General features: G+C 37.8%; 1 protein-coding gene across 3 annotated transcripts in view; it reads right to left on the bottom strand.

The window, feature by feature from the left end:
- Positions 1-2,366: 2,366 nt before the first annotated feature.
- The window catches only part of LOC109094065 (poly(ADP-ribose) glycohydrolase-like), a 36,172-nt gene continuing 17,692 nt past the window's right edge, over positions 2,367-20,846 (bottom strand). For all 3 annotated transcript variants that reach the window (XM_042769036.1, XM_042769037.1, XM_042769038.1), the window contains exons 10-18: positions 14,741-14,820; positions 14,571-14,631; positions 14,018-14,093; positions 11,857-12,004; positions 7,705-7,783; positions 7,415-7,523; positions 7,094-7,199; positions 5,629-5,757; positions 2,367-3,317 (exon numbers count right to left, since the gene is read on the bottom strand). In XM_042769036.1, the coding sequence (XP_042624970.1) occupies positions 3,130-3,317; positions 5,629-5,757; positions 7,094-7,199; positions 7,415-7,523; positions 7,705-7,783; positions 11,857-12,004; positions 14,018-14,093; positions 14,571-14,631; positions 14,741-14,820 (976 nt within the window). In that variant the 3' untranslated portion in view covers positions 2,367-3,129. The remainder of the gene's footprint in view (positions 3,318-5,628; positions 5,758-7,093; positions 7,200-7,414; positions 7,524-7,704; positions 7,784-11,856; positions 12,005-14,017; positions 14,094-14,570; positions 14,632-14,740; positions 14,821-20,846) is intronic.

Below are 20,846 nucleotides of genomic sequence, written 5' to 3'. Positions count from 1 at the left end.
AAACAAAAAACTGATTCCGACAATATTGTTCCTCTGTGCTGTTATTGTTATAGCTGTGGTGAAGTTTGATATTGTTATACTTCACTATTTTAAAAACTTATGGTTATCGTTATCGGTGGTTAAACCAAATAGTTTACTCAAAAATTAAAATTTGCTGGAAATTTACTCACCTTCTGTCCATCCAAGATGAAGATGTGTGTGATTTGGAGAAATTTAGCATTACATTTAGCATTAAAATGAAATTGCATATCCTTAACATAATATATGGGATTATATATGGGATATTTTCAGACACATTAGATAAGCAATATAAATGTACATTTTTTTGTAAAAAAAATTGTATATATATATATATATATATATATATATATATATATATATATATATATATATATATATATATATATATATATATATATATATATATATAATACATTTTTATTAAAATAAAAAACCAAAGCCATTAACTCACCAAATTCATGCTGAAAATGGACACTGGAAAACGATTGCCTCTTCCACTTCCTACCATGCTTTTTAATGCATTTTCCTTCCAGACAAGCATAAACACTGGCAACCACTGTGTTTAAAATTCAATGAAATATTTATAAAAATGATTTCAGATTAAGTTGCGTCAGGGCTTAATGAAAACACTGATATTTTCAGTAACCTCTGATTCTTAATCACATTAGACAATTACGCTTTTCTAATTTTCTGAGGGATTGTGCAGAATTTGGTTGACCATGTGGTTTCAGTCATCTAGATTGATGGTCTTTATGTTGGTGGATTTTACAGTCTGAGCTAATTGCCTTCCCTCCCCCTCAGTACCTCAAAACTAGTTTCATCACTCTTAGTGGCCAACAACCAGAAAAATAAAGCATTGTCATTAATCATCACTGTGCTGCCATCATGCTCGTTTCAAAAGTAAAACAGGCATGATTAAAATACAGCGTTAACAGAATGCCAAATGCATGATTTTCAGGATCAAAGCATCACGTGCGACCTTTTTATGTGTGGAAAAATATACTAGCATTTCTGACTCTTCAATAGAGATATTAATGTTAGTGATAGTCTGCACAATTGTAATATATAGTGCAGCACTCTTGCTATAACCACAAAAGGTGTTGTGTAACAGCAGAATAGTATAAAGTGCCATATGAATCACAGGTTCATACTGTGGTGCTGTTATACATGACATTATAATAAAACATCTACATTTGCCCCTCTCTGTTCTTGAACAGTGCTATAATCGAAACTCTAGATTGGAGTACTGTCAGAGCAAAAAACGTCTTGTAACCAAGCACAAGTAAGGTCATGCAATTATAAGTGAAAATGCCATTTTGGTGCTCTCTGACTTCAGCTCTTGAAACAGACGGAGCTGAGAGCCTCCCTTAGCAGGGATCTTATTAAAGTCAGCCATCATTTAAAAAAAGGAAATATAATTTGATACTTCCACACCCACAATTTCATTCTTCATGAAAGAAAATGTTGACAAGAATGTAATGCGTCTTAATTCATTTCATTGACATTTAAATTTCTACTAAAGTCTGGCCCTTTATTAACCCCAGTATTTGAGAAACAAGGGGATACTGCATCTGCTCATCATAAAACAATAGTGCGCTTATAAGGCTCCATCTTTTGGTTGTCAAGTGCACTTGTGCTCTGGGTTGAACTGATGAAATTCTTCAACAGCATTTGAGGTTGAATGGGAACAGTCATAACAAAAGGTGATCAAAAGAGGTCAGTTAGGTCAAACTAGAACTACAATTTATGGCTCTAACCTGGTCCGATTAAGCAGCATTGGTGTATACATGCTGGACAAAGCCAAGCCACACTCTAGGTCTACTGGTCTGATTTTGCAAAAATCAGAGAGTTTTAAGTGTTTACAAGACAATTTAATAATAATAATAATAATAATAACAATAATTGTAGTTAAACTGAAATATGAATTTAAAATGAATGTAAAAGAAACATTAGAAAGATAAATCTTAAACCTTACAATTATGTAGTATGGCAAAGAATGTAAGGATCATTTTTCATGATGATGACTTGGATAGATGACATTGAATTATAACTATATTGTTTTATATTGTAAGAATTTATAATTTATTATTTCATAAATCATAAGCACTGTACTACCTCTAAACTGATCTGTGTGCCTACTTGGGTGAAAGCATTAGCATGTGTACATTAGCATGTCGAAGTCATAAACATGTATATAGTCAGCATCAAGAGTTAAATACTGAAAAGAAGCTGCCCTATTACATTTGCATAATCAGAAAGAAAGAATGTCATTTAATACAGTGCATCCAGCTGTTAAAAACTGAGGTTTGTATCCACGTCTAAAAAAAAAAAACAGCTGACAAGTGTCTGAATCAACAATTTTAATTATCAAATCATAAAACAAAGAGCAAAAAATATGAAAATATTCACTACCTTTAAATATCAACCCCATTTCTTGAAGGTGCCTTTAATCACAACAATAAATGAAACTGTAAAAACCTTGAGCATAATAAATTGCTAAAAATGCCATGCAGAGACTATATGTTTTCCCACAATCTGATTTGCAGCATTTCCATTAGTGTGATTATACAAGTTGTTTTTCAACAGGTAATCATTTTCTTTCATTATCAAATCTTCTCATATTTGAGGAATAAAAAAAAAAGTCTTGTGCAATACATTTCATAATAAAGTGTCACAGGGGACTTTACTGTGTATTTAGAGGCTTTCATGCATATTTTGTTAATTATCTCTACACACTTTATTGTAAATCACTGTTAGTTCCTGAAAAAAACAAAACAAAAAAAGACTACACCTTGCTCACCCAACTGGATCATTTAATTCCACAAGACCATGCAGTAAGCTTGATCCCAGGGAAGCTTCTCTGACATTAAAGGAAAAACTATCCCGGGATTAAACCTAGATGATGTTCACCAGAAAAAGGACTTACAGTCTATTGCTATACTTTCCGTCCTCTTATTCATTGTGACTTGAAACTTACTCACTGGTAGAACAGAAAAGAAAAGAAAAGAAAGGCATAATGTGCTATCTAGACAATCACCCAAAAAGTCTTTCTGAAGAAAAAGAAAGCGCTGAGGCATTTGGACAGGTTGAGTTAACCATTGACCTGCATTAATGGCAGTCTGCAGGACAGAGGGAAGGCGCAGTGGTTAAGTTGCTGTCGCTGGGGCTGGGACTGGGCTCCGGGTCCGTATTTGTATCAACTTTATCATAGATGTACCCATAGAGACTGATGTTAGGCCTCTGGACATGCTTAGACACCACATTAGAGTACTGCTTTAAGTGGCAGTACAGAGTGCCTGAGAGACAGAGTGAGAGAGAAAGAGAAAGAGGGGAAAAAAAAGATTTGAGGGATGGTGAGCATCATGGCGTCAGCCGAGTCTAGAGCCATTCATAAATCACATGGCGCACGAGTTTACTGCCGTCTCCACTTTAGTACAATAGATGGCTGACAGTGTTTTCTCAAAAAGGTTTCAATAAATGTCACAAAGGAAAAATGGGACAGAAACAGTGGGGTCAGTTGAGGCAGAACTTCACGATACCGAAGAGCACTAATGCTATCATTTAACAATGTGAAACAAATGGTTCAATATTGCAGTAATTTCAAAATTGGTGAATGTATTGTACGGTTTGTCATATTCATTTGATTTGCCAGGGTATTTAATTTAATTTTCTTTCCTTTTGTTTTCAAACACATACACAACCATTCAAAAGTTTAGAGTCAGGATGATTTGTTTTAAAGAAATTAACACTTATTCTGTAAGAATACATTAATTTGATCAAAAATGTCAGTAAAGACTTTTACATTGTTACCAAAATTCGGTTTTCAATAAAGACATTAAAGAATCTGGGAAACAAAGTATCATGGTTTCTACTAAAATTTTAAGCAGCAAATCAGCCTATTAGAAAGCTTTCCTGAAGGATCATGTGACGCTAAAGACTGGAGTTATGGCTGCTGAAAATTCAGTTTTACCATCATGGGAATAAATTACATTTTAAAATCTATTAAATTATTATTTAGTAATAATATTTCATATATATTATATATATATATATATATATATATATATATATATATATATATATATATATATATATATATATATATATATATATATATATAAACAGACAGTGGGTATAGAAAATAATCCCCCACTCCCCCTTTAAATTAATCAAATTTTTTTGCTTTGCAGCCTGAAATGGAGACAGGGACAGTTTTTGTTTCATCCAGCTGTACTTACTCAGTGCAACTCATAACATCCGAGTGAAATATACAACACCAACATGTCAGAAAAAAACAATCACTGAGATGGATAAAGGATCACACTATTGTGTCAGTATTTTGTTAAACTACCTTTTGCTTTAATTACAGGCTTAAGTCTGTTGGGATACATCTCTACTAACTTTTCAATATTTGCCCACTCTTCTTTTCAGAACTGCTCAAGATCAGTTAAATTTGATGGTGGGTGTTTGTCGTCTGCAGTCTTTTTAATGGGGTTTGAGTCTGGGCTCTAACTAGGCCGTGCAAGGACATTCACCTTTTTCTCCTTTAACCACTGTGTGGTCAGGGTCACTGTCATGTTGGAAGGTAAACCTTCTTCTCCTTGACAACTTTCTAGCAGAGGGCAGCAGATTTTCCTCAAGAATTTGATGGTAGTTTGCCTCATCCATTATTTCTTCTATCCTGACAAGTGCCCCAGTCCCTGCTGCAGAGAAACACCCCCATAACAAGATATTAGCACCTCCGTGCTTTACTGTAGGAATGCTGTTATTTGGATGGTGAGCTCTATTAGATTTCTGCCAGACATATCGTTTGATGTTAAGGCCAAATAATTAAATTTTATTCTCATCTACCTCAGAATGTTCAAGATGAGTTTTGCCAAAGCTCAGTCGTGACTGCATGTGGCCTTTCTTGAGGAGTGGCTTTTTACTTGCAACCCTCTCATACAGTAAAAGCCACATTTTTGGAGAATTTGTGATGTCACGCGCACATAATGGTCATTCTTTGCCATAAATTCCTGCAACTGCTTCAGAGTTGCTGTAGGCCTCTTGGTAGCCTCTCTGACCAGTTTCCTCCTGGCTCTTTCATCCAGTTTCATCCATAGTTGACTGTTTGCTTCAGTTGCACTACCAAGGAAATGCTCTATGAAAGCTATTTTCATCATTAGCTCATCAAAATGACCACAGCTGATCACAGCCAAAAGTCAAATGGCTTTGTGTGGCACTGAGAAAGCAGTTAGCGACACCTGATTGAATTTACAAGTCTTTAATTTTTTTTTGGGGGGGGGGGGGGGGGGGTGATCCTTTTTCCAACTCAGTGATTCTGTTTTTCAATTAAAAAAAAAAAAAAATTCTGACATGTTGGTGTTATATCTTTCACTTGGATCTTATAAGCTGCACTGAGTAAATACAGCTGGATAAAACAAAAACTGTGTCCGTCTTCATTTTAGGCTGCAAAGCAAACAAATGTGATCATTGTCAATTTTTCTATACCCACAGTATATAAACCCCCTTCCAATAAGAACAGGACAAACATCCATTTTTAAAAATGGGTGCCAGAAATCTGAAACAGATCTGTCCAAAAATAAAGCACATGTAGCAGCCCCTTACCGACAGTGACACATTTGTCTTTAAGATATTTGTACAAGGAATGCACGTCCCTCATGAGTTCCTCATCTCCAAAAGTGAAGTAGGCCACATCTCTCCCCGCCTCAGAAGCTGCCATCAGCTGCAGCAGAGCTGGAAGGACAAATGGACACAGCTGACAGTGAGCAAAAGTTTCACTGGACCTGCAGCCATAAATACCATTTAGAAAGCCTTTCATGTTTAACATTCATTTCTCTTTAAACAGAAATGACATGCATATACTTATGCATGGATTTCTGTCATTAATGCATGGGAATATGGAATACAAAAGGAGAAAAATACTGTGTAGATTACCCCCCTTCCACCCACCATTAGCAAAATGAAGGGCCAATCAACCGCTGCATGTTCTATGTATGACATATTGCTGATATTCTCTGAGGGTCCCGAGTAAATACTGATAGCTGCCCAACCCGAATGACTAAACCTTGTGTAATACTTCACTAATGGCATAGTGTGGATTCTTTAGTTTTGCCCATGTTCCTAGTGGTATAGAAAATGACGGACACATTCCATTATTTTTAAAAAGTAAATAATCCATGTCAAACAACCCCCATTAAGAAACTCAATCTTAGTCACCCAGCTTCAAATTGAGTCTAAAGATTTTAAATATTTAAAGAGGTTGAATGTAGCCCACTGATGAATGAACACTGTTCAAATGAGAGCAGCCAATTACAATGGGTAATCTGTAGTCAAACCAGCGATAAACTAAACGGATTGGCTCAAAAATCTCTGCCTCAAGATGAATTTACTGTGTGGCAATCATTGGGAGAAATTTACTAACTCCATGTACAAACACACAGAAGGCCCATGGTTCAACAATGATGAACTATCAAAGATGGAATCATCTCATGAAGCCGTTTCCATCCTTAAAACAGAAAACATTTAGCTGGCACAAGCTTGCCATGAATTCATGGATGAGGCTGGAAAATCAGTTACACTTTTAATGGAAAACATAAATGTGTGTCAGCTGATCAATACCAGGAAAGTTGAAAAAACATGTCTTGGGTCAAAAAACAAAGTGAGAGAGCTTCTCTGTATTGTCCGATTACTAAAAGACAATAAAACTAGAAATTATCTAAAAATCTAGAAATAAATATGTTTAGCTGACTATGTATGATTACATACAGCATTTCTCATACTCCAAATTATAATGCTGTGAGGCCCACATTCATTTGTAGCATTTAAACCGCTGATTTAAGGTTTTATTTTATTAGACAGTATAGCCTTTAAATATCAGTCATTAATGAGTTATCAGCCATAAAATTATAATAATTAACAGGTAGAATCTCAATAGTGGTCATAATTATAATATTGGTGCATGAAAATTCAGACAGTAATGTCCTATGAGAGTCCATCTTCAAAACTGTGTAGTTTCACATTGTGAGGAACAGATGACGGTTTTATTTTCCATTCCATGACCTGTATGTACCTTTGAGTCGCGTGTCACCTCCAAACGCACCACATCCCCAGTTTCCTGTGGCAACAGCAGAGAGGTTCTCAGGGTTCGCAGAAGGTCGCATGAAACTGCAATATGCCTGAAAAAAGGGACATCCTTATATCATCGAGAAACAAATACAACCTAATACTCACAAGACGACTCATGTCATGCCTCATTAAATCCTCTAAGCAACGCAGCATGGCATGGTTAAGGAAATCAAAGGCAATTACAGCTTGACAGAGGTCAAGGATTTGCCATTTCATGTAATCAGTGTGAAACACAGAAGAATATTTGCTTGAAAACTTTGCTGACCTTGTTTAGCTCCCGGGACATTTTTTCAGGCTGAAACTGTTCCATGAAATTCCTGTATCTCAATGCATCCATGGCCACAATTTCGGTGCACCTCCGCTGCCACCCGTCTCTGAGCATGGGAAAAGATTTTATTCCGGGCTTTCCTCATTTTTACTAGCCGGAAACCATGGCACTTGTGTCTTGGATGCATGGTTATATCCAGGATAGCTAACTACATTTTAAAAAGTGTAGGAACCAATTTAAGAGGTTTCCTTAAGTTATTATTATTGGTAATCCATTACTGCCATTACCTGGGGATCTCATCTTTGTGATTGGCTTTCCATTTGAAGCTCTCTGCATAGCCAGAGTACTTGCTGTATTGCTCTGTGCCTAAAGGAAGACCAAATAAATAAAACAGAAATACATAAGAGGGTAATTCCTACTACAGTATGAATAGCATTTTCTTGTCCCCAAAATATTATAGACAGAAATAATTTTAGATAATCACAAAATCAAAATTATGTGAACATACAGGTGAGATTTATATTTGCAATTATTTATAATAATAATATTAATTATCATTATTATTTAATAATAAAAATAGTCATTATTATTATTATATAATCTGAAGTTATACTTCTGTATGTTTGCAATTTTCCTCTTTATTTTTTATTTAATTGCATATAAGACTTTCATTATTTATAATAAGATATCTGATATTATAAAATAGTTATTTCTGATATAACTGAAAAACTATGATATTATAAGCTATTTTATAAACTAATTTAAAATAGAAGTAGTAAAAATTAAAATTATTATTATTGTTGTTATTTTTATTGCTTAGAATATCCATGTAGAAAACTATATATAGTTTTCCAATTCTATCAGAAACAATTATATTATAACTAGCTAAAAGGGCTCTCATTAAATACAACACACAATCTACCTTCTTGATTGTTTTTTACTTGTGTCAATCTATTTTATTACTTTTAGAACGTTCAAATCAAACCACTTGGTTAAGTGACCATATCCTGATGGAAAAAACGCGTCCAGACCCTGTGCATCTCCCAACTATCATAAATACCTCTAGAATCCTCCTCCCTCACCTTGATCTAATTAGTGTTTGTGGCCAGTTTCTGTGGCACTCTGACAAAGAGCAATTGCAAGATTAAAATCCAGTCCCTGTACCAATGCTTCAGCATTTCTGCCAAGTCTACTGACGCAGAAAGAGTGCATTAAGGAGTGCGTGTCATGATGCATTACTGGCGGGATATGGATATGACTTGCTGCAAAGGCGAGTTGCAGTGCAATAGAAACAGAGATGACGATGAATATTTCGTTTGTTGTAATAACTGTGATGGAATGGCTGGATCCATTAGAGACGGCCGTTCCCGCAGTCATTCATTGTGGCCAGAGGTAATACAGTTAAGTGGAAGGAGGGGGCAGCAGGGGTGAAAGAGAGAGAGAGATGACTAATATCTGAGCTTGATTCCATGAGAGGGTATTTTGTGACTGGAGTGCTCCAAGCTTACAGTGACTTTGAGGCTGATTTCCAGAATTACAACTCACTAACACAGCTCTGAAAATGATTTCTCAATGGTGTAAAGTCACTTCTGTGCCTTAACTATCAAATCTTTCCTAGTTTTCCAGGAAATTACCTATTGGTTTGAAAGCCACAATATTCTGATTAACAGTTTGTGCATCTTTGCAACATTTTGAGTCCTGTGCATTGTTTGGAAGACGACAGAGAGCATGGGTGGATGAGAAATGGACGGGACAGCAGGTCTACGAGTGGGCAACAGCCAATCACAGCACAACATTTCTACATGGCTGTGACTGCAGTCGTTCCTTAAATATAAGGAGAGTATTCAACTACACAAACAATTCTCTGTAATTTGACTACAATTTTTCCTAATATGTGTGATTGGTTTTCATCTTCAGATATAAGTCTTTTTAAATTTTTATGTATTTGTCTATGGTAAAGCTGGATGATACTCAGTAATGAACAAGTAACTCAAGGAAAATTCCTTTTTTATATAACCAGGTAGGAGGTCATACGTTTCAGTTTCTCCAAGCCATCACAGTTTTTCAGGCTCAAATTTCCCTTGAGAGATAAGGAACAATTATGACACATCAGGGTTATTACAGCAACTAAAACGGTAAAAAAAGTGTTACCTGAAATAAAAAAAAAACATGTTTTAAACTGAAATAAAAATGGTTAAAAATAGTTTTTATTTATTAGTTTTTATTTTATTGCATTATTTTTTAAGAAAAACAAAAACTAATAATAACAAAAAAAAAAAAAAAAATTACTTTGACAAAAACTAAAGTGAAAATAAAAGATATAATATATATATATATATATATATATATATATATATATATATATATATATATATATATAAAACAGTATATCTGATACTAAAATAACACGCATCCATAATTGGATTGCCATGTACTGTAATTTATAAGCATTACTCAGTTAAGTAAAACTTGCTTCTATGTAATTATTTCAATGGATGGTTCAACCAAAAAGAGTCTAATTAAAATAGAAAAACATAAATAAATAAAAAGTAAATATATTGAAAATTATTATTATTTTTTTTTTTTTGGCCTATACATTGACAGTCAATGGTAACCAAAACCGAACGTTCTTAAAATGTTTCAAAGATGAAAGAAACTCAATAGTGTGTCGATATTAGTGTTTAACATAACAGACCGACAACTCTTGTAGGCTGCATTTATGTTGCACTTTTTGACAAACGGCATTTCCATGACCAATCATTTGTGATTAACCTGATGAACTTTAAAAACTACTTTGATTGAGTCAATTGAATTTTGATTCTCATCAATGAATCATTTGAACTTCTTTACAAACTGATTCATTACCAAACTTTCATTTAAAATAGTTCTTAAGAGTCCATAGCTAGTAATCAAAACCAATAGCCATCAGGTAAATAAAGAACTGCTAATACTGAACTGACTAGCATTAAAACCTTTTTTTTTCTCTTATTGATTGTCACTAAAGTACTGCTACCTTCTACTTCCCTTGGTGTGTGTCATTCTGTACCAAAAGAGGTTGGAAAGGAGCAGGGATCACATGCTACAAATAACAAGTGAGGAAGGAAAGAGACAAACCATTTGTAATGTATCGGATGCAGGACACTTACTCATGACCAGGGCTTCTCTCCAATCCTGCCACTCAGTCAAAAAAGCACAGTTCATAAAGGAGGAACAGAGTGATGAAACAGACACAGAGGAAGAGGGAGAGATATGTAGTGAGAGGGAAGGGGGGGCTGTCACTTAGCGTGTTGACTCAAGCACAGTGAGTTGGAGGGTGAAAAATAGGGCAATTCAGCTAGAGAGAAATGAGGAATAACAGGGCTGCCCTGAGTCCAGCGTGAATCAATGTAATGGATTTACGTTCAGATTGGATGAGGAGGGAGGACGGGGGGAGGGGGTGGTAAGAATGGAGCTGAATGTATACACAAGCTTCTGCGAGAAAAGGCAAATTACTTGTGTAAAAATGTGAGGTGCTATTCAGCTCACTATAAGTAGTGTTAGAGAAGCGTGATTACAGTGACTGACTTCATTAGCAGATGAAAACAAACCTGATCTCACCGATAATCGGATTCTGCATTAAATATAAATAAATAATAAAATTCATGATTACTCTACTCTGTCTTGATTCAAACATCCTACAAAATAAGCGAAATGATATTATGATGATCGTTTATATGAATGGTTTTCGAATGTCTACAATATTGCTTCAAACAATGTGATAGTGGAGACATCTAGTGCTGTACAATTAGTGAATGAATCATTTCAATGAATGAAATGCAATCTTATTCACTCAATGAACCACTGAATTACTTGTGGCCATCTCTGACTCAAAATGAAGTAACATCTGCCGTGTTGTGCAAGGCTTGTAACGAATTGTTCACAGTAAGTCAAGTACAAAAAAAAATGATCACGATGGTCTTGTCGAGGAAAGTTTTTTTTAGTAAATAAAAAAAAAATTAAAAATCATAATCGTTTTTATTATTCTATTTGTTTTATTTCTGATACAATACTTTCTTTATAATATCATGCTTAATGTTTTTCTCTCACAGTACAAATGCATCTCCCAAGATTTTTTGAAAGGGGTCCCTCACAAAAATATCATTATACTTCGGGCTCCTTGGCATTAGAGTTTGAAAACCCTCTGTGTTACAGAAGCAGAATAGTTCAATTCCTTATCATTCCTATAACAACCTATTATATAATGGGCCATAGGTTAATCCAACTATAAAAAAGGTAATATTTTCACACTTTTTAGACAACAGCTGTTTGAACAGCTAGAAGGGAGGAACGAGACACTTCAGTGGTGGCTGACATCAATCAAACAGAGATGTGTGATGGTGTGCAGGACAGACGGGAGGGCGGAGTGAACCATTTCCACTGCTGCGCATGTGTGTGCTGACCTGTGATGATGAGGCACTCGTCGCTGTCCAGAGCTTCCGTGAAGAGGCGTGATATGATGAGCTCAGGGTTGATGAGGAAGCGTATCTCCTCCTGGACCAAGCCCATACCTGTCAGCCCTCCACCCACCAGCCTGTTCGCAAAGTCCACCTGCAGCACAAATAAAAACACATATTCATCTTCTGCAAAATTGTTCAGCTGCTCTAAAGGGAATAAAATGTTATTTCATCCTTGGTGTGAAATGATGTTACGGTACAGAGATCTACGATACTTGTCTGAACATTCAAATGGTCAGACTGTAAGCCAGGTTGTTTGTCCCGAATGTCACCAGAGATTATAGGTTCTGGGTAGGGGACAGGGTGCTAAAATGCACATGAGTGGAAAATAGAGTGCTCTACCCGGCCGTGCGTAAAACTACAAATGATGAGTAAAGTAAAAGGAAAGAATTTTCTGCACAGTTCTGGGGACCTTTAATTTGCACACAATTTTTGGTACATGTACAAATCCAACAGTAACTTTTTGCTACACCTGCTGATACCGAATGATTTCAGAAAATGTAATGGCCATAAATATTTCTCATCTGCCATCAAATTGTGATTAAATTAAATAAAACAAAACAAAAATCTAAATCTTTGGGTATGAGGTAAATAATTAAAATAATAAATACATGAAAAAAACAGACCCTGCAGGTTGCTGGCAAGGCAAACATCCACTCCCTCTTGACTGATTAATGGATCTATTTTTACTTATGTTAGATTAATATAATAGAGAGAATATTAAAATTTCTGACAAATAAAAATTGATTTGCACTGCTATTTATCACATTTGTGGCACAAAAATGTTGAAAAAAATCTGACCTTAAGATAAAGAGAAGGAGAAAATAGATAAATACATAACACATAAAATACATAATTATATGAGTTACATAAGTGATTGAATTGTGGCACTGCTAAATTCTGTTGTGGAAGCCATTTCCTCAGTGCTGTCTCCTATTGTTATGCATTTTTATATTTCAAAGACTGGGAATCTGAGCAGCAGTGCTAATATTGGTCCAGGACAGCTTTGAAAAGGTAAACAGGGGAAGTGTAGGACCCCTTTGAGGCTATGTTTTGCAGGCTGTCAGGCCGGATTCACTGGGCCACAGCCTCCTCAGTGAGATGGAGGAGAAAAGGGGAGGGCGGTTGGCAGGCTGCCAGATGATCTCGCTGATCAGGTCACTCAACTCCAGCTCTGACCGTCCCGCCTCTCCTCAGCACTACTGACAACCTGTCAGACCGTCCCACCCTTCCGGAAACATCCGTCAATCCAGCCAGCAGGACCCCGGGCTCCTGGGACCTCCCAGGGCTGTTCATGTGTGCCCATCAGCTGTCAGGGTGTGCCCTGCCCCAACCGGGGAGAGATGGGAAAAGGAGAGCAGGGCAGAAGACCCCGGCAGACAGACACCGCCATGAACTCGAGAGGTGCAGGGAGGGACATGATTGGGGCCAACAGATCTGCTGAACCTTAGTCAGTTTGGTCTACACTGAGATGTTTTTTTTTTTTTGTCATATTGGGTCATGCATTTCTTTGACATGTCACTTCCAATATGAATATGACACTCTATAAAAAAGGTGCCATTCGTGCTCCATAACACAAAAAAAAATTAAATCCAGATATATCAACAAAAAAATCCATCCTGCTTTAAAGAGCTTAAGCATTTAAAGAGACAGATGACAAAACTGTAGTGCATGTTTATAATAAATAGAACGTTATTCTTAGTCATTATGGCATCATCATCCCTTAAAAAAGTCAATTTTTCAAGTACAAGTTAAAGCCTTCTCTTCTGCATAATAATGAAACTTTATTTGTCTTCAAGTCATTTAGGAAGAAAAAAATAAATAAATAAAAAATGGTAAGACAGAGGCCAATATTGCCAAGCTTGAAGAGGCACCCAATTCATTGATTGTTCCAATGACTTTGTTTTGGGGAAATACCATTTATTCTTGTGTTCTCATTCAAGATAAACATCATGAATTACTCATAGCTTAAACAGAATCAGCACAGTTAACATACAAAAAAGCATAAATAACAACTATGCAGACATTTGACACAAAAGGTTTTTTGTGTCAAAGCAATCTACAATCTGACGTCTCATTCAAAACTACCCATGCACGACATTCTCACCTGAAGCATCCCGTAGCCCTCATCCTCTATGGTGCCCTTACAGGTGATATGAAGACTGGTGAGCTGTTTCTTTGAACTAAAGGTCAAAAACAATTTCATCAAAACAACAAGGGCAAAATAACCCCCACTCACTAAAACATTCATTTACAAGTACTGTTAAAAAATTGCATCATAAATAGTGGCAGGCTAGAAATGCTATAGTGAACTAAGAATGGATTACAATCATGACTTGAGCAATTTGAAATACAACCATCTCAGTGGTAAGAGTTTTCTAATAAGCAAAACAGAGAGGCGGTTTGGCTTGCCTGCACTGCCAGAGGAAGCAATTGCCCAAAGTGACTACACAGTGCCAAAGTTAATTTATCAAGCACAAAGCGAGTGATCTCTGTGAACTACTTTAAATGTCAGAGAGCCCTCTAGCTGTAGCACATTCAGAAATAAATGTGAGATTTATTTAATAGTAAATAAATAAGCATAAAAATAATTAAAAAAGTACAAGTTTTCATAAATAAATCCCACACCCCCATTGTATCAAGAAATATAAATAAGGTACCTTTCCCATTTTGGAAAAACACTCAAGCTCTGTCTTGTGAATGTGACAAGACCAGTGGGCACTGAAAAAAAAAAAAAAAAAACAGGAATATAATAAACATCAATTATACCACTTTAAGCAAGTCTGAGCATTAAGTGGATATTTGTAAGGTTTGGAAGGTCCAGACTTACTTGATTCAGTGACTCTTCTGAAATAGCACAGGAGAGTTTTGAGTTTTTCAATCTTACGTAAGGAGGAACCTTCAAACAGTCTAGAGAATGATAAAGACACCCAAAAATGTTGATTAGGTACATACTTTAGCAAAATCAATTCACACAATCTTTATGTTCACTTTCAGAGGATGTATTATAAACACACTCATAAATGACCATTAGAGGGAGACGTTTAGTTCCCAAAGTCAATGTGATTTATATGAGCTCCAGCACCAACTTCTGCAGGTTAGTGCATCATTCTTGGGAACACGTGAGGAGAAAGAGGCCTTCCGTGTGATCGAACTTTGCCGCTTCATCTCACAAAGTCCTGTTCACTCGGCACGCTTGCCTGTGATGGCCTCTCTGTCGGGACAACAATGATATGGACTCACGCCTGGGGGCTCAGCGCTGCGCTAATGTCCCATTTCACAAAAGACAACACAGAGAGGAACACTTCTTCATTCCTCTATAGACCATTAAAGAACTGCAGGCTTGCTTTTAAAAGTCCCAAATAGCAAAAGCCTTATAGTGATCAGCCGTGATGACTCCCCCCACCCCAGCAAATGGCTTTCTCCATTTAGAATACTGCAGTTTTCAAGCTAACCATCTTCCACTTGCATTCATCCTTCCTCTTACTTGATGTAAATGGAATAAGCAGGGGGGAAAAGGGTGGAACAAATGAAATGACAGAGGAAAAACTGATGCACTAAAAGCCCTTTGGAAAGGAAGACAGAGTTATTGAAGCCTCCTATATAGTTTCTTTGATGGTGGGCCTGATTTTATGTAATGTATCCCAGAAGGTAACCTGTTGTTGACAGAAAATAGCTGCTTTTTAGTAAGAAACTGATTGTTGACCTTTAATGTGAGAAATATACCAGAAAATATAATTTTTGATTCAACAAGACAAGCACCCATTAAAGGATTTTATAAACCTGATTTCAATAACATGACAAGCTGGGAATTGCTAGGGTAAAATGGACAATTTTTTATGAAAGTTTTTCTACAGTACTGTACATGGTAGTAAATGTGTTTTGTGTCCAGGTCTAAAAATCTACAAACATTTTGGAGAATTGACAATGTAGAAAAAAAAAACAAAAAAAAAAAACTTGTTAATTATTTGGCCATTAGGTGAGAATTTTTAAAGGGGTCATATGATGTTGCTAAAAAGAACATTATTTGGTGTATTCGGTGTAATGAAATGTGTTTATGTGGTTTAAGGTTAAAAAAAAACATTATTTTCCACATACTGTACATTATTGTTTCTCCTCTATGCCCCGTCTTTCTGAAACGCTTTTTTTTTTTTTTTTTTACAAAGATCATCGGTCTGAAAAACGAGGTGTGCTCTGATTGGCCAGCTATCCAGTGCTTTGTGATTGGCCGAATGCCTCAAGCTTGTGACGGAAATGTTATGCCCCTTGCCATACTGTGATGCTTGTCCCGATCAGAACACCGGCGAGACAATATAAAAACAATAAAAGCCATTACAAACGAGCCATTTGTTGCATCCAGTGGGGACATAATTATGGATTATAATGACTTATACTGCGTTTTTATGCGTTGTGTTGCATCACGCCGTGTAAACATAAAACCATGTCTGCATTTGTGATCAGAGAAATGACAAACAACAAGCGGTACTCTACACTAGCGGTTCTCAATTCCAGTCCTCTCGCTCCCCAGCTCTGCATATTTTGCATGTCTCTCTGTTAATACACCTAATTCAGATAATCAGCTCGTTAGAAGTGAGCCTTGTGCATGAACCGTGCATTGACCAGGTCCCTACACAGTGTTCACTGCTCCCTACTCCCTGAGCAGGGGAAATCTGTTGAAGTATTGTTGCTTCGAACTGTGATGTCCACTTCGCAGGGCACTTACGTTCAAATAGAACAAATGTCTGAAGACATAAGAGAAACATACAAAATTTGCAGAGCAGGGGCGGGAGGACTGGAATTGAGAAATGCTGCTCTACACTGCTCAAAATTCGTGGAATCATCAGTGACAAATCCTTTACATATGTAAACGTACTTCCAGACTGTGAGTCAGAAGCGCCGGCATTGTAGTCTTCTATCCCAGGATCAGGAAACAGTCCTCCATGAAATGTGCTGCACACATCTGAATATTTGAGTTGAACTGTTCTGGAACAGTGTTGTAAATACAACGTAACCACTGATTTCTAGTTGTGTCCTCTTTTGGAAGACCAAACAAAGTATTTTTACTTTCACAACGAGAATCAAAGGTTACACCTTCTTTCTTTGTGTGAACATTTGGGGCGGTGTTATGCAAATTTTCCCACATCGTGACGTAGATATGTGGGGGTGTGTTTAAACGAGGCGTTTTTAGGAGGGCGTGGACGAGTCTTAACTTTTATAAAGAATATCTCTTTGGGTTTGAGACTTTAGTCTTTGCAACTTTACAGATCTTCTTTATGCACCAAGAGCTTGTAACACTCCAAAGAGAAAGGAAAACTTGAAATCACATCATATGACCCCTTTAAATGTAGTGTTTGTCACTAAATGGTAGCTATGGGGTAAAGTGTGCCAGAACTTTTAGGGTAAGCCGTCCCAGTGGCTCAACCTATATCATATTGAGACTTGCATGAAAATACTAATCACTAATCAAAGTACTAAATCATTCTAATATGCTGATTTGGTGCTCATGTAATCTCTTAATACATCAGCTGCTTAATATTTCTGTGGTATTAAGCATGTATAAACTTTGATTTTTTTTATCAACTTTCTTTGATAATAGAAAGTTCAAAAGAATAGCATTTATTTGTTAAGAAAATCTTTTGTCTATTGTGTCAATTTAATGCTTAAAGCTGAGCGACCTCAAACTTTTCAATGGTATTGTACATCAGTGTTTCTCAACTGGTGGACAGCGACCCAGAAGTGGGTCGCAAGACTGTTCTGACCACCGTAGCACACGAAAAGCTGGTCAGACTGCTGACAGCTGGCCGAACGGTCAATGTAAGTCCTCAAAGCCCTAACGAGGCACACCAACATCTGAGCATTCTCACCACGCGAGGTCGATGACTCAGAATACAGAGCAGACAGTGAAACAGTTTGTGCTCTGAAGGGAGTAGATAGGGATTTAGGCACGCAGCCCGGTCTCGGCCAGAGAATGACACTGCAGTCACCATGTCTAAAGCAAATACAATCGCTGTCCACAGAAAACACATGTAAATCCCCTATGCGCTTAGCCAAAGCGAGGGCAAGAAGAAGTGCAGTTTTGAGAGATACGTAGTTCCTTTATAGCAATGGATGCTAAAGGCTCAAATGGTGGCGGCGAAAGACCTCTTAACACCATCAATGATAAGAGGTTTAGGTCCCAGGGCGGGCTGAAGGTGGACGCAGGGGATGCAATCTCTTTGCCCCCTTAAGAAATCTCACCACCAGCGCATGCAATCTCTTTGCCCCCTTAAAGTCTCACCACAAGCGCAGGCCTACAGATTGATTGCCCACCCAGCGGGGAACGAAATGAGGCAATAGAAGCAACATAGACTTTTAGACTTGACGGTAGAGATCCACTATCCAGCCTGTACTGTAGAAAAATCAGAGCATCCGACACGGAGCAAGCAGCCGGGTCGATTTGAGCATCACGGCACCATTTCACAAACACTCCCCATTTTAGGGCATACAAACGTCTCATGGAGGGTGCCCACACCTCCTTAAGTGTGTCAAGCACACGAGAATGCAAGGCGCTCAGCTCCTCTGATATCCCCGAAGCAGCCACACCTGGCTCCATAACTCCGGGTTAGGATACCACACCGAGTCGCTCGCTTGAGACAGCAGATCCTTTCTGATGGGGATCGGCCAAGGCGGCGCAACCAGCAGCTCTGTCAGGTCCGGGAACCAAGGCTGGTTCGGCCAATTCGGGGCCACGAGTATCACCGAGGCCCCCTCCTCTCTGATTCACTCTACTCTTGAGGGGGGAAAGTGCATGGGGTTAAAGCCAGCCCAAACAGAAGAACAGAGTATTGGTACACCATGCCCTCGAAGGAAAATCTCAGAAAGTGTCTGTGATGCGGTGCTATCTGAATGTGAAAGTATGCATCCTTTAAATCCACAGACACAAATCAGTCCCCGGGGCGGATTTGCGCCAGGATCTGTTTCAGCCTTATCATCCTGAACGGAGGCTTGCAAAGCACTCTGTTGATAGGCCTGAGATCTACGATCGGGCGGAGTCCCCACTAATTTGCTCGGAGGGACTCGCTCTATCGCTCCTTTTTCGACCTGGCTGCATACCTCTCAATGTTAGAGACTGCACCACAACATTGAAGGGTGGTCTGCACCTGAATTGAAGGGTATACCCATGCTCTATCACACCGAGTAGCCAGAGCGAGATTCCCAGAATAACTTTCCACACGCTTAGGAACTGACATAGCGGCTTGGTCATTGGATGCCCTGGCAAGTGCTGGGCGGCTATAATCGGTGCGGCCTACGGCTCTGCACCGCTCTGAGGCAGGGCGAGCGGCGCCGCATTGACTGGATGAGGAGGGAAAAGCTCTTTTTGTGCAAATGTATGCATTTTTATTGAACACATGCTTATTAAACACATTTGAACAATTTTGGGACATCTTGCGGCATTTGGGGGCAGGGCCGCAGGGATCTGCATACTTCGTGACAATTGGCCAGGCAATTGGACTGGCGTGAGTGAATAGGACTTCAGAAAAGGATGGAAGGGAAAGAGTTCCCATAGCGGAGAAACCTCTGTGATGTCTCGTGACAGCTCGAAAGGGAATGTGATTCTGAATGTTTTATTTTGAAAGATGTGCATTGCGTGAAAGCTGTTGACACTTTTTCTGCAGTTTAAGTAAAGACTGCCTGAGAAAAACATGCTGTCCCGATTCAGTATCCGCGGTCAGACTGTTGTCAGGCTTAATGTCAGTCTCATTATTCTATCGTTATTTTTGTAACTTTTTATGAAATAAAAAGTGTCTCACCTCAGAAAAATTAATTATCCTGTCCTGTCAGACGTTATACTGTGCTTGTAGCACGCACTCTTCAATTGCACATGCAAACGTGGCGGCGCACGCTGTATATCATTTCACTAAAGTGCAAAAGAAACTACGAGCATGCAAGGTGTGAAATAAAAGTAAAGTATCAATGAATCATATAACTTGTACTTTGTGTGTTAGCTGGGAAGGATTTGCATGAACGTATGATATTTTTTAAACAAATTATATACCCATTTATATATATCAGTTGCAAAAATTGCAAAAGTCATAAATGTTGAAGCAGTCTAATTTGAGTTGATAGAGTACATCTAGAATTATAACTGCTTTATTCTTGACAAATGGACAGTTAAGTAAAAACTGACACAGCCTAACCCATTCACACATAAATATAAATTCAATTAATGCAGTCGATGTGCTGCACAATGTAAGTCTCACATAACCGAAGGTGACGAACATGACAGCAGAAGCCAATTTGGTCACTCCTAAGTAAGATATAATCAATCTGAATCTTTACAAGAAACAATGACCGTTGTTCGGATCTCATTGGTGGATCTGTAGTCATAGTTTTACAGGTGTACCGCAGGAAAGCTTGCTTTGATGTGCACATTTTGAAACTAAAGTAAATATATCTTCAGCAAGCCTATATGTCATTTCCCAGAGGGCAGACTTTGACAGCTCTGCCAAACAAGCAATCTCTAAATTGCCTGGTGCTTGATAGCAGCACTGCTCAGCCAATGAGTAAACTGATGGACAGTCACTCAATTAAAGTGGGCTGCACTGTAACGATCCACATGTCTGAATGCTCTGCGGTCTTGCTGAAACTTGTTTTTTGCAGCATGGCTGAAGTCACAGCCCACAACGTCCTAGATAGTACTAGCAAAATATATATAAAAAAAACAATAAAAAAAAAACAATACAGTGTTACTTGTTTGTTAGCATATGATGCTTGCACACAGTCTGTTCACCTGAATGAACAGTTCACCTGAATGACCAATTAGGTTTAATGCTGATATCGCTCAGACCTTCATTATCTAGAGCACTACTATGTCCAGCAGGGACGAAAAACGCAGAAACAAGGCAATGGCTGCAAATGTAAACCAAATGTATTACAACTCCTCTGTATGTGTAGGA

Source organism: Cyprinus carpio, chromosome A13 (genome assembly GCF_018340385.1).
Source record: "Cyprinus carpio isolate SPL01 chromosome A13, ASM1834038v1, whole genome shotgun sequence".
Lineage (NCBI taxonomy): Eukaryota > Metazoa > Chordata > Actinopteri > Cypriniformes > Cyprinidae > Cyprinus > Cyprinus carpio.
The sequence above is the reverse complement of the archived record's forward strand: the minus strand, read 5'-3'. Positions and strand labels throughout refer to the sequence as shown.